General features: G+C 41.3%; 2 protein-coding genes across 2 annotated transcripts in view; both read right to left on the minus strand.

Annotated features, from left to right (window-relative positions):
- LOC110299910 (disintegrin and metalloproteinase domain-containing protein 32) overlaps positions 1–5,470 on the minus strand; it is a 102,087-nt gene extending 96,617 nt beyond the window's left edge. The window contains exon 1 of the mRNA XM_021169865.2: positions 5,387–5,470. Within this exon, the coding sequence (XP_021025524.1) occupies positions 5,387–5,462 (76 nt within the window). The 5' untranslated portion in view covers positions 5,463–5,470. The remainder of the gene's footprint in view (positions 1–5,386) is intronic.
- An 800-nt stretch (positions 5,471–6,270) lies between these two features.
- Positions 6,271–17,623, minus strand: part of Adam9 (ADAM metallopeptidase domain 9) — a 63,848-nt gene continuing 52,495 nt past the window's right edge. The window contains exons 19-22 of the mRNA XM_021170458.1: positions 16,793–16,925; positions 14,744–14,972; positions 12,656–12,723; positions 6,271–7,675 (exon numbers count right to left, since the gene is read on the minus strand). Coding sequence (XP_021026117.1) covers positions 7,582–7,675; positions 12,656–12,723; positions 14,744–14,972; positions 16,793–16,925 — 524 coding nt within the window. The 3' untranslated portion in view covers positions 6,271–7,581. The remainder of the gene's footprint in view (positions 7,676–12,655; positions 12,724–14,743; positions 14,973–16,792; positions 16,926–17,623) is intronic.

Raw genomic sequence — 17,623 nt, forward strand, 5'->3', positions numbered from 1 at the left:
TCTCTCTCTCTCTCTCTCTCTCTCTCTCTCTCTCTCTCTCTGCCTTTTCCCTTGAGACAGTCTCTGGCTGGAGCTGGAGATTACCATTTTATGGCTAAGGCAAGCTAGCCAGCAAGCCCCAGAATTCCCTCCATCTCAGAACCTCTCCCCCTAAGCCCCACCCCAGCACGGGAGTCACAGGTGCAGGTAGCAGTATCTGGATCTCTTTTAACATAAGTACTGAGGGTCTGATCCAGACCCTCCTGCTTGCAGAGGAAGCACGCTTAGTACTGACCATTTTCCTAATCCTTTAGCAAGAAATTTTACAGAAGACCGTAAGAGAATTCTATGATGACTTCAAATAAAAAAAAAATTGAAAAAAACAATGGAACTATAAAAAATGGCCCAGGAGGAAGAATTGATAAATCAACACGAAAAGAAAAGAACAGACAGGAAGAAGGACCCAAAGGAAGATACAGAAAGGCAGAAGATCCAAAGGCCTTGAGTAGTTTTATATATTAGCTGAATTAAAGAATACAGCATCTTCTGAAAAAAAGACATAAAGAAAGTCATATTTGTCTCACATATCTAATATAATTTTCATAATAAAGCTAAGGCCTGTATGAGGGAATTGAATGTGCTTACCTACTTATAATCTTGATTTAAAAATTCTAAGTAAAATATTAATAAGTTTGACTTTAATCGCTATATCAAAATGTTAAAGCTTGGCCAAGAAGAATTTATCCCAAGAATTCCTACAGCAGTTTAAAGTGAGGGGAAAAAAATACCCCTCCAATCTATCATACACAAAGAAGTGCTAAAAGTGCAGACAAAGAAAAGGAAACCATGCTTTTAATGCTCTTCCCAGATAAATGTTAGATTCCAGCACGATAGATCCCTGCGCTTGATTCTTCTAGATGACCACACGGTAACCAAACACTTGGACAGGCAAGATGGTTCAACAGGTAAAGGTGCTTCAGGCCCTGCCCTGACCCACATAAAGGTGGAAGGGGAGAACCAACTCCGCAATGTTGTCTTCTGACATTGTCCCTGCATGCGCCATGGCGCCCACACCCCAACCCCTTTGGAATGATAAGCTAAAAAAAAAGATGTTTCAACTAGGAACTGTATCTTCAGGAAGATGCTCTGTCTGTATAAGAGACGTCTGCTCAGTGGAAGCCCTTACTGACGGCACTAGTAAAGGTAGGAGCTAAAGCAGTTATACCGCGGTCACACCAAGGGTCTGCCTCAGCCTGGAACTGAGGAACGAGGACATGTGTAGAAGATGGTACGATAATCCACAACAGCAACAAAAGAGGATCATGAGCAGAAGGACAGTGAGCAAGCATAAAACCAATGTTTTGCTTCATTAGTGCCAGTAATGAACAATTTTCTTTTTTTTTTTTTTTTTGGTTTTTATCATGTTTGTTACATTTATTTAATGAACAATTTTCTTTAAAGGATCCCATTCATGAAAGTGACCAACCAAAAAACAAACAACAACAACCTGTGCCAAGACCTAAGAATAAGAGAATTAAGAAACGTACAGAGAAAGTTATGGGCTCTAGAAGACCCTCTGAACAAGGATAAGCAACGTTCTTACACCTAGGCTTAACGCAACCCAACTGCAAACTCTGGGGATTTTTAATAAAATGTGCTATACACATAGCATGTGGTCCATCCACAAAGTAGAGTGTTCAACAGTGAACAAAATCATATTGACACACCACAGTGGAGCCATCTTGGCAGTGTGCCACACACCAGTGTGTGTTGGAGAATCCCCTGCTTCAGGTTTAACAACAACAGGGGCTGAGGAGAGTCACACAGGCAGGAATCTCAAAAATCTAAGTTCAGAGAGGAAGCAGAAACTAGGCTGGTGTGTCCTTTGGCTGCGGTGAGAGCAAGATAGGCAGATGTTTTGTCAGTATGTATAAAATGTTTAATTACCCTGGAGGAAGAATTTTAAGAAGTCTACTGTAACATTGCTGCTACAGTAAATAGCAACATATTGTGAGCGCCCGACTCGCCAGCAAGAAAGACGCCACAACAGGATCCTTCTGCACACGTTTATTGGGAGAGCTTGATTGCAGAGGTGAAAAGACCCAGAGCCCCAGAACTGGCGCTGCTTATATAGGCCTAGGAGAGGCATGTCTACACCTGATTGGTTATGCTTTCAGTACCTCATTTGCATGCCACGGGCCAGGCAGTGACTCAGCAAAAAACTCTACTGCACATGCGCACATTGGTTGTTTACCCAAACTTATGGGTGGTGGCCAGCAGTAGCCAGCGCCATCTTGTAATGGCGTATGTGGCTTCCCACAACATATGTTCTCTAAAACATTTTTTAAAAACAAAATTAGAATTATTTTAATATAATAAAATAATAATAAAGAGTACAAAAGAAAACTTATACTCTGCAAAGAGAAAGATAAAGCCAAGCGACTGAGAAGAAAGGGCAAAGGCTAAGAGCACAAATGACCTTCATAAAGCAGATCTGGACTGGGGAGATGGCTCAGTGAAAACACCCATCATTCATTGCATAAGAATAAGGACCTGAGTTCTAATCTCCAGAAGCCAACTAAAGATGGATATGGGAAGACACACCTGTAATTCCAGTGATCCTTCACAGACCAGATTTGGAGATAATCCCCAGAGGTCCCAGAGCCAGCTAGCCTGGCTTATGAAGAGTGAAAAACAGGGAACATCTTTAAATAAAATGGAAGGAAAGAACTGACGCCTGAGGTTTCTGTCCTATGATCATGCATCCATACACACATGCACACACTACACACACATGCACACATACACACACTGCATACATATACAGACTATACACACATATACACATACATATAATACACACACTATACACACACTATACACACATGCACACATACATATACATACACAATATACAAACATGCACACATATACTACACATACATGCATACACTACACACACACACCAGACATATACACCCATATAAAAAGGTTAAAAATAAAATAAAGCACACGTGATAAAAGGTAATTACCTAAAACATACAAAGGTTGTTTTTTTTTTTAAATAGTGGCACACAATACAAATTTTAAAAGTGAGGAGTAACTTGAAAAAAGAAACTAAAGAGAAAATAAGCCTATGAAAAGATTTCCACAGCAGAGCTGAAGGGATGGATGAACGTCAAAGGCTAGGCTCAGAGCCAAATGTCCAGATCTCAACAGCATGTGCCGTTAGGAGATTGTAAATTAAAACAATGAGGTATCGCTATATCCTCTTATCATCGTAGTGACACCAGGTAGCCATTGAAGTCATGGAAACTGTGTCCACACACAACCTGAGCAAGCATGTGGATGGTGGCTGTCTTCACCACTATTAAAACTGGGGAGTCGCTGAGACATCTTTCAGTAACTAAATGGATAAACTATGCTCGGCGGTGGAATGGGTATTTTCAATACCTTGAAGAAATAATCTATCCAGCCAGAAGGAGGAATCAAGGAATCTAAAATATATACTTCAAACGAAAAGACACCTGTCTGCAAGGCCGTGTGGTGCATGACCCCCATTATATAACTCTCCGGAGAAAGCAGGCCACAAATGGCAGTCGTTTAGGGATGGTGAGGAGAGGGAGGGAGCACGGAGGATTCTCAGGTCAGTGAGACTAGTCTGCATGGTACTGAAGGGATGGGCATCTCTGGGCAGAACACAGAACATACGGAACCCAAGTGCAATCGGGCATATCCCTGGAACGGATGCATCTCTGCAACATCAGCGGTTGACCCTCATGGGAGGATAGAGAGCAGGTGCTATATACAAACACTGGTTACTGCTCAGTTTTGCTATGAATCTGAAACTACCTTGAAATGGGAACTCTGATAATTTTTCTTTTAAAAAAAAAAAAAAAAAAAAAACTTTGAGGAACTGGAGAAATGGCTCAGAGGTTAAGAGCATTGGCTGTTCTTCCAGAGGACCAGGGTTCAATTCCCAGTATCCACATGGTGGCTCACTACTGCCTGTGACCCCAGTTCTAGAGAATCTTCTCTGATTCACCCTCTTTTGACCTTTAAGCACACTAGGCCCACAAGTGGTACACAGACTTGTAGGCAGGCAAAATACCCATATACGTAAAATAAAGTTTAAATTTTAAAAAAATCTTTTATAAGCTGTTGGCAATTTTTTGTATTTACCACAGTTTAAAAAATTAAAGATAATAGATTAAAATATTAAAATATGCATACATAAAATAATCAAAATTCAATATTTATATCCGATTGAATTTCATGAAGTTTGCTGGTATATACATATCTATATCTATGTAGATATAGATATCGAGAGAGAGGGAGAGAGATTTAGTATATATTAAATAAAAAGGCAAGGGAGTTGGGGGTGGAGAGATTAGAGGGAAGAAATGGAAAAGAATTAGTGCTATATTTTAATTAAAAATAAAGAATAGTGAAGCTTGCCGGTGTGTTTTGTTTTGTTTTTCAAGATAGGGTTTCTCTGTATAGCTCTGGCTGTCCTGGAACTCGAGCTCAGAAGTCCACCTGCCTCTGCCTCCCGAGTGCTGGGATTAAAGGCGTGCGCCACCACGCCCAGCGCTGGGGTGTTTTTAAATTCTATATTGCAACTATTCTTTTTCTGTTTGTCCAGTGTGAGTGTAGCAAGCAGAGAGCTCATAACTATTTGAAAAGGCTTCTAAAGTTCTCCTTTTTGCACTTCTACTCAAGCCTGCAGCACAAGACTGGAAGCATAGCTACACAATCTAGTTGTCCTTTATTGCAGCACAGCTTCAGGAGATCCACAAAATGCAAAGCGACGCCAACTTTCTACTCTTCCCCCGGAAGAACGGCTCTTAGTTTTGAAGCGTGTTAACACGTAAAGGATATGAGGCTGATATTTTAGATGTTGCTATACATTCTTTAATCTTTACTTCTAATAAACCAGGAAGAGAACACTCAGAACCCCAACCATGCCTTCTTCACCTTTCAAAAGATGCATTCCACAGCTTCAACAAATTAGCAGACCTCGAAGCTAGAGACAAGCGTTGGACTGGCACCTGCTGGACAGTTGGACTCACAACAGCTTGATCATTGCCTGTCAAGTAGCTGAGCCCTACTTGAGCAAGATTCTGCCCTTTCCCAGCTTCCGCATGCACCGTGGCATTTTCTCTGAGCCTGGGGGTTTGTGGCTTAATGTCTTTTTCCTATTTCTAGACGAACTATTATTGCATGTACATCGTGTTGGTAAAATTATCTTGTGGAAGCTGGGTATTCGTTTTTTAGTTTAAGTGGTTTCCAGAAGCTGTTGAGAAGTGTTCTTTTGGGGTCCACTTTTTGAGCTTTATGATGTGAACGACAGACCTACAAGAAAAGTGCCCCCAATCTCAGAGAACCCGCCTTGCGGAGTGCTCACCGGGTCCTGATGCCAGCAAGCCCCCCAGCTCGGCCAGCAGCAGCAGCAGCAGTGTGTGCAGCATGGCGCCCAGCATGGCGTCTCCTGGAGTACCTAGACAGTTGTAAAGCCGTTGCGCGGGGCTATGGGGCACGTGCCAGGGGCCACCGTGGGCCACGTCCTTGGAGCGCCCTAACCTCCTACCCCGCCTCCATCCTCCCCCTCCACCACCTACCCCAGCTTTCACAGAGCCAGGCTGCTTCGCAATGAAACCCGCATGCGCAGTACTGGAGAGGCTGCGATGGCGCACAGGTCAAAAAAGTACACACATACGTTTATACTCTTTCTAAGGCTAAACTATGACTGCATTTTAAGATGCATGGACAAATTTTTCAAGAAAGAGTAAACTGATTTTCTTCCTTGGGGTCTACATTTCCACAGGCACACTGCTCCCATGGACCGCCAGGCTTCCTTCCAACCTGGTTCTCCATGGCACTTCAGTTAAAATTCATATACCTTCCTTTTTAGGAACTTACCAGAATGGTTAATTAATTTATTCAGCAATGGCAGGTCCTTGACATAAGACCTACATTTCAGCCTTTGTTCTAGCTGGAATGGCAGCGCCCTGGTTGCATGCTTCTTAAGTCAAGAGTCCTGTCAGTAAACTACTTTCTCCTTAGTATTTCTGTGGCCTTCAACACCGCCATATTTCTCACTAGGGCTGGCTCACCAGTGTTAGTACACACCCAACTGTTAAAGTACTTGAGTATCCTGAAAAAAAAGAAAAGAACAGTCTATCTTTTAATGTGTTTTCCTTAAGTGTGGTCACATTTGCCAAAAGCCCTAACACTGAAATTAAGAAGAACCCAAAAATAGTTGTGTATTTATAAAGAGGACGACAAAACAAGAATTTCAAGTATTTTATTTGTTGTAAATGTTTTTATTTTAATATGTATATATACACAAACAAAATATTATTTTAAAAAACTAATGAAATTCAGTTAATATACCTATTATTAAACTTCTTTATGAAAGATTATGAAAAAATTTAAATGTTTAAAATTTTAGTGTCAATATCATTCCTTTCAAAGTACAAATTCATTTTAATACAGCTGAGAGAGTAATTCCAGAGACCAGTATAATTCTGTAGTTATCTAAGGAAACCACTGCTCCCTTCCTTTCTCCAGCCTAATGTTTATGAAAATATTAGTCAAAAGAGACAGGACCCAGCACACCTTAGTAAATGTAAACATTCTAGAGGACTTCACATCAAGCTTTGAAATTCAGAGTTTAGAGTTAAAGTGCTCATGAGTTCTCAAGTGGTTTGGTAACACCTCAACTGTTGGAAGGTATTCTCCCTGCCCCTGGTCGATCGACACCTATCTGCTTGGGTATACTAAACACCTCGTACCATAGAGTGTGCACTTCAAACAAAACAACACTGCTGCAATGCTTTATCATGATGCATAAAGAAAATTTAAAGTTGAATCAGTTCCTGTCATAGTCATTACAGTTGAAAAGATATTTGAAAATGGAAGCCCATAACTGATTGTGTTAAATCGATTTCTATCATAGTTGTTATAGTTGAAAGATCATAAAAAATGGAAGCCAATAACTGAGTACACACCATATTTCACACTTTCCAAGTATATCATGATCTAGTAATTGTGGTTCTTGTGTATGCTCCTTCGGGATATCTGCTTCTTTGTGCATTAAGAGACAGAAGTCCATATAAATGGCTGTTAATCCATGCAAGATGAAAATGCAGACGTTATTGGCAATTAGTCTTCCTAAGTTAATACATGTTCAAATTGTCAACCAGAAACTATTAATGGTAACTGGGGTCAAAAAGTCAGGATTACGTTTAAGCGCATAGTGACAAATCTTACACTAATACAGTTAATTTGAGAATCATTACAGTAACATGCTCAGAATAACTTAATCCACGTCAAGTGCATTAAATCCACAAATGGCCAGAGAAAACATTCTAACGATGGAAACGTCCACTTTACATCCCCCGGAGCGCCTGCACGTTCCTGTGTTTCACAATCCCCACTAGGCTCCTGTGTTAATAAAGCTTGTTTTGTGGTGGTTTGTGTTCATTCATGGTTGGAAGAGAAAGGCTTTTCAAGAAAACATCAGGAAAAAAAAACAACAAACATTTGCTCAGTTCCCTGAAGACATTTAAAAAATAAGATTCTAATAGGATTCTACTATCAGGTGAGGGAGCTATATAAAGGAGGTGCAGGAGCGGGCCGAGCCGGAATCAAGTTTCCCTGAGAAGATATTTTCGGTTGTGGTGGAGGTGGCCTGTGAGAGGAAAAAAATAAGTTAGAGTGTGTGAACTGAATGGAATATGGCTGGACTCGTGCCAAGCTCGGCACGACACCATCCTCAACCTCTCTGACAACAGCTGAGGGCTCTTTCTACTGTGTGCTCTGAGGTTCCTGTCTATATGAAGTCAATGGCTAAAAGGACTCAGCTGTATCGGTGCATGTGAAGACCAGAGGTCACAGTTAGGTGTCTCCTTCAGTTGCTCTCACCCTTATTTTTGACTCTGACACCCACAGGTTGGCGTAGCAGGCTGGCAGTGAGCTTCAGAGCTCAGTCTGTGCCCACTTCCCCAGTGCTGAGGTTGCAGGCACTGGATCCTACCAGACTTATGAGTGGGTGCTAGGGATCTGAGCTTAGGTCCTTCCTGCTCACCTGGCAAAAACGTTACCTCCTGAGCTCTCTGCCAGCCTTTGTCACTACCTGATACTCACGTCACTCCATAAGCGATGAAGTAAGAAGGCTGCAGTTTTTGTGTGTAAAAGGAAAGCCCACTGAATGATCAAGTCAGATTGTAAAGGACACATGAGGACAGTAAATGAGTGAGCAGGTCTGTCATGCTGTGGAGATGTATGGACAGCCACTGCAAGGGACAGCCATGCTGCAAGAGACAGCCACATTGCAAGGGATAGCCCTGGACCTAAGTGCACAAAGCAGCCAGTGACTGAGCCAGATGACTCTGGGAAGAAGACATGAAGTGGAGGGGGGGGAGGCGTGGTTTTAGAGATCTAAGGAGCTGGGGGTGGGGGGAGCCACTATGATCCAAATAGACTGTACAGATGTCTGAAATTCTCTAAGAGTGAACAATTAAAATTAACTACACACAGAAAAAAAGCACTCGTCTGCAGGCTTTCTGTAGCTGACTTGAAACAAAGGCTTGGTTTCAATCATTAAAAAGAAACAGGATTCCCCTCCAAGATCCATGACTTTCCTAGCCCTGGGTATCTGACTAGGTTTCCATTATAGGTATGATTTCCCTCCTTCGGAGTGGGTCTGAAGCCCAAATGACATTTTATTCAACTAGTACAATCCCTAACAACATTCTAAATATCTGTCCTTACACCCACTGATACTGTAGTCCTCACCCTTCATCAAAGAAAGATCCCCTTGCACCACACAGAGACCATTACAGAAAGCCACACCGACGGAAACGTGGAGAACAAGCACCATGCGATGCCCCAGCTGATTCATTTACAACACAACTCCTGCACTAAGGCTCAGGAATCACTGTAGAGAAGGAAGCAGACAGAATGGAAGAGCCATGGTTCTTAACCTGTGGCTCGTGACCCCTCGGGTTTGAAATGACCTTTTCACAGGGTCACCTAAGACCACTGGGAGATACAGATATTTATATTACAATTCATAGCAGTGGTAAAATTATAGTTATGAGGTAGCAACAAAAATAATTTTGAGTGGGGTCACTACAACATAAGGAATTGTATTAAAGTGTCACAGCATTGGAATTAGGAGTTTGTTGTGAGACTGTGTCTCCTATAAATGTTAGAAGCTACATCTATGAAGTCTGATCAACCTGACTGCCTAAATATAACCTGAATAAGGATAACATCCATATACATGCTACATGAAAGAGGAGCCTCATGAGACGGCAACATCAGATAAAGAACCTTAGGCAACTAAAAGAATGCTCAGAAACAGTCTTCTCCAGGGAAGAATACAGGAGTTGGTTATCCAACACCACAAATGGTCAGCCCAGAAAACATACACACAAGTAACAGATTGTACTCAGGTATTTAGGTATGGATAGATAAACACATACACACATGGAACAACAATGAAAGAAAAAGAGATCATGAGTTTAAAAAAAGAGTGTGGACAGGAGTACATAGGAGGGTTTGAAAGGCGGAAAGGGAAAGTAAAAATGATAACAAATTCAAAATCTAAAGTAAATGGGAGCTTGGGCTATAGCTTGAATGTAGAACACTTATTTAATTAATATAGAAGCTCTGAGTTCTATCCTTAGTACCATAAAAAAATAATAATAAAGGAGGGAGAAAGAAAGCAAGAAAACCAAATAGGGAATGGGGGCAGGGAGGAAGACAGGAAGGGGTAAAAATCTAAGGTAAATAATATTTTATTGGACACAGCGTGGAGTGGAGATGTACATAAAGACATGTGATATAATGGAGATGGTAGAGCATGTGTGACATAAAGGAGATGGTGAGCATGTGTGACACACTGGAGATGATAGAGCACATGTGACATAATGGCAATGATAGAGCACTGTGACATAATGGCAATGATAGAGCACTGTGACATAATGGCGATGATAGAGCACATGTGACATAATGGCGATGATAGAGCACATGTGACATAATGGCAATGATAGAGCACATGTGACATAATGGCAATGATAGTGCACATGTGACATAATGGAGATGATAGAGCACTGTGACATAATGGCGATGATAGAGCACATATGACATAATGGAGATGATAGAACATTGTGACATAATGGAAATGATAGAGCACATGTGACATAATGGAAATGATAGAGCACATGTGACATAATGGAAATGATAGAGCACTGTGACATAATGGAGATAGTGAGCACTGTGACATAACAGAGATGATAGAACATATGTGACATAATGGAGATGATAGAGCACTGTGACATAATGGAGATGATAGAGCATGTGCAACATAATTCAGATGGTGTGCATATGTGACATAAAAGCAGAAGCAGGGAAAAACTAGAGATGGAAAGGTTCAGTAGAGGGTAAGGGCAGAGGAAGGGATCAATGGAAAGAGTTAATCAAAATTATGAGTGGATAAAAAGAACCCTAAGGAAACCTTACTTTTTAGCTAACTTAAAATTATAATGAAAAAAAAATAGTTTGAATGGAAGTACCCTGGCATGATGGATCATGCTGTTGCTAAAACCCACGGTTATTAAATAAAAACACTCCACTGCCAAGGGTAGGCTACCTACTATGAACTCTTGGTCAGGGAGGTCTAAAAGGCCTTCCAGGCGATCTAAGTAACTGCCACTGCTCTTGCTTGCTGACCAGAACTAACTGGTAAAACCCTATTGGTGAAGACACCGCACAGAGGTTACAGAACACAGGTAAAGTAGCTGGACCAGAGCTGGACTTCATTCCTGTAGGTAACTTTGGCTTGTGCAGGAGTGTGTTTCGTGGACTACTGGTGCAGAAAAGTCATCAACAGTCAGTCCTTCCCACCCAGGGACCCTGCAATGGCACAATATAAGCCTGCAGGGCGAGAGGTGCCTACTGAAGCAATGGTGTCACATCTATCAACTGCCTTCTAAACAGACAGAGCTCACATGTCTCCCACTCCAGACCCAGGCAGACTTTGTCTGGGGGAGGCAGGGGCCCTCACGGGGAAACTGCTGCCTAAATTGATTCAGCTCTGAGTGGGAGGGGCATCTATGAAAGAGCCTGAGAGCTGGAGACACGCTGTAAGATCTTGTCTCCTGGATATAACACGGCTCTTACACATAAGAGCTTGCACACTCGGAGGTTACCCAGAAAGGAGCTAATCAAGAATGGACCCATCCCCTGGACCCAGACTCCCTGCACATATGCAGCAGATAAGCAGCTTGGTCTTCATGCGGGCCCCCAACAACTAGAGCAGGACTTGTCCCTAAGCCTGTTGCCTGCCTGTGGATCCCTTGCCCCTAAATGCACTGCCTTGTCTGGCTTCAAAAGAGAAGGGGAAGTGGAATGGGGGAGAGATTTGCATGAGGGGTTTCTGATATTGGGCTGTAAAGTGAATAAATTATTATTATTATTATTATTATTATTATTATTATTATTATTATTATTATTTACAAAAAGAATAAGCCCATTCCATCAGCATCCTCTCATTCATGCTGGAAGAATTCATGGTACCTAGCCCCTCTCTGAGGAGCTATAGGCAGCTGCAAGTTACTGGGGGAGGGGCGATCCTGTTCCTCAGCTGGTAAATATTTTTCATTTTACTATTGCTTTACTTCATTGCACTTCATTTTTTTTTTTTAATTTAAAAAATTAAGGGTAGATGTTGGGTGGGGCTGGAGAGAAGGCTCAACAGTTAAGAACAATTGCTGCTCTTTCAAAAGACCTAGTTCCACTTCCCAGCATCAGGATGGTGGCTCACAACCATCTATAAATCCTATCAGACATTGGCTTTAAAATAGTTCTAATCATGTTAATGGTCCAGAACTATGCTGGAATTCTCAATCTGGACCACTAACATGATCAGAGTTATTTTAAAGCCAATGTCCGATAATTGTTAACTAAAAAAAAAAAAAAAAAATCTCTGATTCTGTTCATGGTGTATGATTTAGTTTTAGTCAAAATTTCTATACTTGCATCCTGGCTCTTCTGTGTAGAAATAAATCGAATATAGAACATCTCTGGTTCTGGGTCCCCAAACAAAGCCTGGAAAGTTTGTCTTAGGACTTTCCCTGGCTAGAACTCTAATTTTGCCTTGTCTGTCCTCCGAGCTCCTTGAAAGAGAGCTCCTCTCCCCCCAACCCCCCAGTTCCTCACTTGCCATCAGGACAAGTAGGTTCATCTATAACTTGGTCGTCTCTAAATGTCCTTCTGTTTGCGGCCCTGGCTGCACAGTCCCCTGCCTCCTCAGTCTATCGTCCTATCTAAGCACATGCATCCTACCATCTAGTTTCTCTAGCTAGCTAGTCCGTGTGGGCAAGCAGGTACAACCCATCTACTTTCCTACAGTGTTTTAAAGGCCCTTGATTCTGAATTATCTGTACGGCAACAGTCGGACTCAGATTTCCTCAGGATTTCTTTCTGGTGTTGTAGAAATATAACAATATTCATACAAAAGTTCTTTAAAAGCTTTCCTTACAAATTCTGTTCTATCCAAATTACTTAAACACCTTGCCCTAAGTCAACATTAAATGGGAAACTGTAAGGCATTGACTCCTGAATTTTAACGTGGTCAAGTCATCTAGAGCCATTTCCTGCCAACCTTGACGGGAACTGCGCAGGCTGCTTGGTGGCGTAGGTTGGTACTGGGAATCTGTTTCCATGCCCAGGCTGTAAAGAAAGGAAAATGCACGGTTACTGCTACAGTATGGTCACAAATCTGTATTAGGTATTAAGCTATTTTGTGTAAACGTAATTAATATGCTTATCACACTACTGACTGGCAATGCTGATACTTTAACTACTTTGGTTAAAAGGGCCAAGAGTGTGGCTCAGAGGCGGAGTGCGGCTCAGTGGCAGAGTGCATGAATAAAGCTCCAAGCTTGATCTCCAGCACAATGGATTGAAAAAGATATTTTCCTGTTTAACTCCTCTTTACTACTAAATGTTATACTTCCTTATTTTAAGGCTATATTTTTAAATTCAATAATTCTAAGGTATAATAGTATTGAATTAAATTAAGTAAATAACACCAATACAATTTAAATAAAATACTCTGACATGTTATTAGCAAGCCCATAAAGTACCTAATGGATACCATGAACCCAAGTAACCTACTATCCTCAATATTAGAATTCATGATTCTTCCTTGACATGGGAGCTGAAATATAGCAAGTGTTAATTAATCTGCAGCAGAGAGTAGCAAAACAAGCTCAATCTCTTTTCAATCATCTGTAGGTTGTACAGACAGATCAGTAAGGACACATCAGACGTGAACTACTGGTCTAACAGACACACAAACAACAGTCCATTACACAGAGGCAAATACTCGTTGCTCTACACTGCACTGGGCATTCTCCAGGAGACAGGATTTGTGCAGCCACAAAACAAGTCTTAAAAAATGTGAGTGCGGACACCGGTACCAAGTATCCCAACCACAATGGTATGACTAGAATAAATATAAGAAGAATTTAGGAAAACTCTAAAGTACATAGAAATTAAACAGTATGTTTCTGAACAACCACTGGGTCAAGAAATCAAAAGAAATACAGAAACACCTCTTGAGACAAAAATGTAAATAAAAAAGTAACACTTGAAGGATGCATCTGAGGGAATCTGAAGATAGCTCATAGCAAACGTATAGCAATAAATATCTTTATCAGAAGGAAGACATGCCATTTCAAAAGAAGAGAAACTATCAAATAACAACCTAATGCAATGATTTAAAATCTAGAAAAATACAGAAACTGCTGACCCCTGTGATTGAATCAGGGGAAAACTGAAAGAAGTTGAGGAGGAGAGCGACCCTGTAGGAGGACCAGCAGCTCCATTAACCTGGACCCCTGAGATCTCTCAGACACTGGACCACCAACCAGGCAGCATACATCAGCTGATATGAGGCCCCCAACACAGCAGAGGACTTCTGGGTCTGGGTTTAGTCAGAGAAGATGCACCTAACCCTCAAGATACTGGAAGGCCCAGAGAGTTTAGAGGTCTGGTGGGGTGGGGGGGTAGGGGGTGGGGACATCCTTGTGGAGACAGGGGGCAGGGAGGAGGTATGAGATGTAAAACAGTCAGAGGGGGGACTGGGACAGGAATAAAATCTGAAGTTTAAAATAAATAAATAAAAGTTTTTTAAAGTTTAAAAGAAGATAAGATTGAAATATTTATTGAGTATCAGTAAGCATATACATAAGCTTTCCTAAGACCCTATCACACACTGGCAGAAAGGTGCTCAGCACCCAGTCTTTGCTAGCACATCCTAGGGATGCCAGCTACTGAAACCATAAAGAACTGGCAGGAAGAAAACAGCAGACCCAGGTGCTCACTCCTCATTTTTAGGCAAAAAAAAAGTCTGAATAACTCATTTCTTACATCCTCTGAGCCAGAACTTTGCTGGTTCCTTTAGTTCAAGGACCACCTACAATATTCCCCAATACATAGTAAAGTTATGCATGTTTAAACTGTAACCATTTCTTAATCTTTCTTTTTTGTATTTGGGGCTGAAGATCAAACCTTATGACTGAAGTCATAAGTATGCTAGGGATGGCCATCACCACTGAGACACACTCCTAGCTCCTGTTTATGTATTTAAATGTACAATACTTGAACACAATACGAAAGACAGTTTTTTTATGAAATGTACAGCATCTCTAGATGGAGTGACTGGAGAAAAATGCAGAGGACTCACTGGCTGTCTGGAGACACCTGGGCCCCCTGGTGGTCTGGAGACACCTGGGCCCCCTGGTGGTCTGGAGACACCTGGGCCCCCTGGTGGTCTGGAGACACCTGGGCCCCCTGGTGGTCTGGAGACACTTGGACCCCCTGGTGGTCTGGAGACACCTGCGCCCCCTGGTGGTCTGGAGACACTAGGATCTCCTGGCTGTCTAGAGACGTTTGCTTGATTTCTGCCATCTGACCTGAAAGACATGATTACTTTTAGTTAATTCATGACAAAAATTTGTACAGAACAAACACATTATACATGGCTTCAATTTTCCTTAATGCAAAATAAAAAGTTGGTGATGCTGGTAGTGACAACCAGAGAGGTAGCCAAGGTCTCTGTATTTCTAACAGTATTCACACAAATCTTGTCCTTGTGGGAATAGAGAGGATTCCTAACCCCATTTCAGTATTCAAAAACCAGAAAATTCTAAGAAACTGCAAAATTCAACTAAAAAGATCAGTGATCTGTAACTTTTTCTCCTGAGATTTTCTTAAATTAAAAGAAAATTAAAGGCAATTTGTGAGGCGGCACGCACATTTGAAGCAAGCACTGTAAAAGTCAACAAACAAGTTCAGTGGCTGGAATGACAGCAACACGCAGTACCCCACTGAGGGGCCAGCGAGTCTGCCGCAGGGATGAGAGGAGACTGCTCTCACCACGTAAGGAAACCACCGACTCGGACTCAGAAGTCTGCAGGGACTGGCCAGTTAGACCTATGATGGCCAATGAGGAAGAGGAGGTAGGGGAGGAAGAGGAAGAAGAGGAGGAAGGGAAGGAAGAGAAGGGCAGAATAACTTTCAACTCTGAAGCTTACAGCAGCACACTCTAAGAAAGTATAACACAGTGAGGGACAAGTGGGTCCTACAGTCAGCATGGACATCTGGAGTCATTATTATTAGAGCTATAAAAGAACCACATGCCTGCACTGGGCTTTGCTGAGCTTTCTTCATTAATCTTTAATTACTAAATTAAATTTAATTACTAAATAACTGAAAATTTTAATTACTATTAAAACCACAAAGTAGGCAATATTATTATTCTCATTTTGTACAAAATAAGCCCTGATTCAGTTATGTGAATTTCGGCCCACATTTTTTACCAAACTGTTGACAAAGAATTTGAACTTTGATCTAGTTATAATGCCCTTTATGCTAAACACTGATTCAATATATTAGAAGTGAGTTTTGACATGGATTTCTCTGAAAATTCAACATACTGACTAAAAAGTATCAGGTGTCTGTATTATATAAACCTTTTCCCATCAAAACTTATTTCTTAAAACCTGGTTTCAAAACTGAGAGTTCAAACTTCCTATGTAAGAATGGATCCATTAAAGGAAGACATGGAAATTTCCCAACACGTCTTATCTTTATCCCATGTTTTAATCTCTAGAAAACCTAAGTCAAATGCCAAGCCCTAAAGCCCATTTGCATCTATTAAGAATACAGGCCAAGGGGAGGGAGGATGGCGGATGTGGGATGGGAGTGTTGGTGGAGGGGGGAAGTGGGATATCATTTGAGATATAAACAAATGGAATGATTAATTAAAAAAAGAATAAATTCAAGAGATATATTATAAAAAAAAATCAGTGTAAGGCAAAAGGAGCCCTAAGGACCAGTGCTTACAGTATAGACTGCTCACAACCCTTCCCCGGCCTGGTCTAAGAGCTAAGCCACCAGTCTTTCTTTACTGTGTGTGTGTGTATGTGTGTGTGTGTGTGTGTGTAAGTAAATAAGTAGTAAGGTCTCAGTAGGTTGTCCAATAGATAGTCCAGGCAAGCCTGGAATTCACAATCCTCCTGCCTCAGCCTTCCAAGTGCGTTACACAAGCCTATGCCATCATGGCTAATTCACCACTACATGCTTATCACATCAGAAGAACAGTAAGATATCGTAGAACCCTATTTTTAAGATTGCCAACTTCTATGCTAGATCATTAATAATTACTTTAAATTACTTAAATTATTCTAAATTACTTAGTACACATTAAGAAGATAAAGCTAAGCACTCATACATTTGTGATCTCTTCTTCCTGAAGGTTTTCCGTAGTTCATCTCTCTTGATAAAGAGGAAAATGGCAGCCGCAACAAGGGGGACGATTAGGAAGAAGAAGACCAGAAGTCCATCCCTCAGTGCTGTGCTCTTTGCTGGAAAGACAGAATTGACAGTGATGGGCAGTTACATTAGCTGTCAACTTCTCCACACAGAACACACCAGGCGATTATACACGGCTCACATTAGCATTTTTCTATTTAATCTACCAGTGTTTCCTCACACTTCTCCATGCACTACAACAGGAAGGAAAGCGTCAAGCATCATTCTGCAAAGCTAGTGTTACCCTTATACAGAATACAGTAAAGATGCATCAAAAAAAGGAAGAAAGAGAGAAAGAAAACAAGTGAGGTGGGGTGGGGGAAAATTATAGATGAATATCCTTCATAAAAACAGACACAAAATCCTCAATAAAATACTTGAAAATCAAATTTTAAAACACACTTTAAAAATTATGCACCATGATTAAGATGGTTTTATTCCAGGATCTAAGGATGGTCAGCATATAAGGACAGCTCAGATATAAGGAGAGCTCAGTATATAGTACAAATATCAATAAAATATCATCAACACATGAATAGAGAACCATGGGATCATCTCAAGGTACAGAGATGAAAAAAGAAAACTCAACATCCTGCCATAAAAACCCACTAGATAAACTATGTGTGGAAGGATCATACGTCAACATAAGTGATACACTGACCACAGCCAGTTGTGGCCTCCCTTCCCCCAGCCTGGAACCTGCTTGCTCAAGGGTGGAACTACCGGCTCATTCGTCCTGCCACGCCTACTG

This window comes from Mus caroli, chromosome 8, assembly GCF_900094665.2.
Source record: "Mus caroli chromosome 8, CAROLI_EIJ_v1.1, whole genome shotgun sequence".
Taxonomy (NCBI): domain Eukaryota; kingdom Metazoa; phylum Chordata; class Mammalia; order Rodentia; family Muridae; genus Mus; species Mus caroli.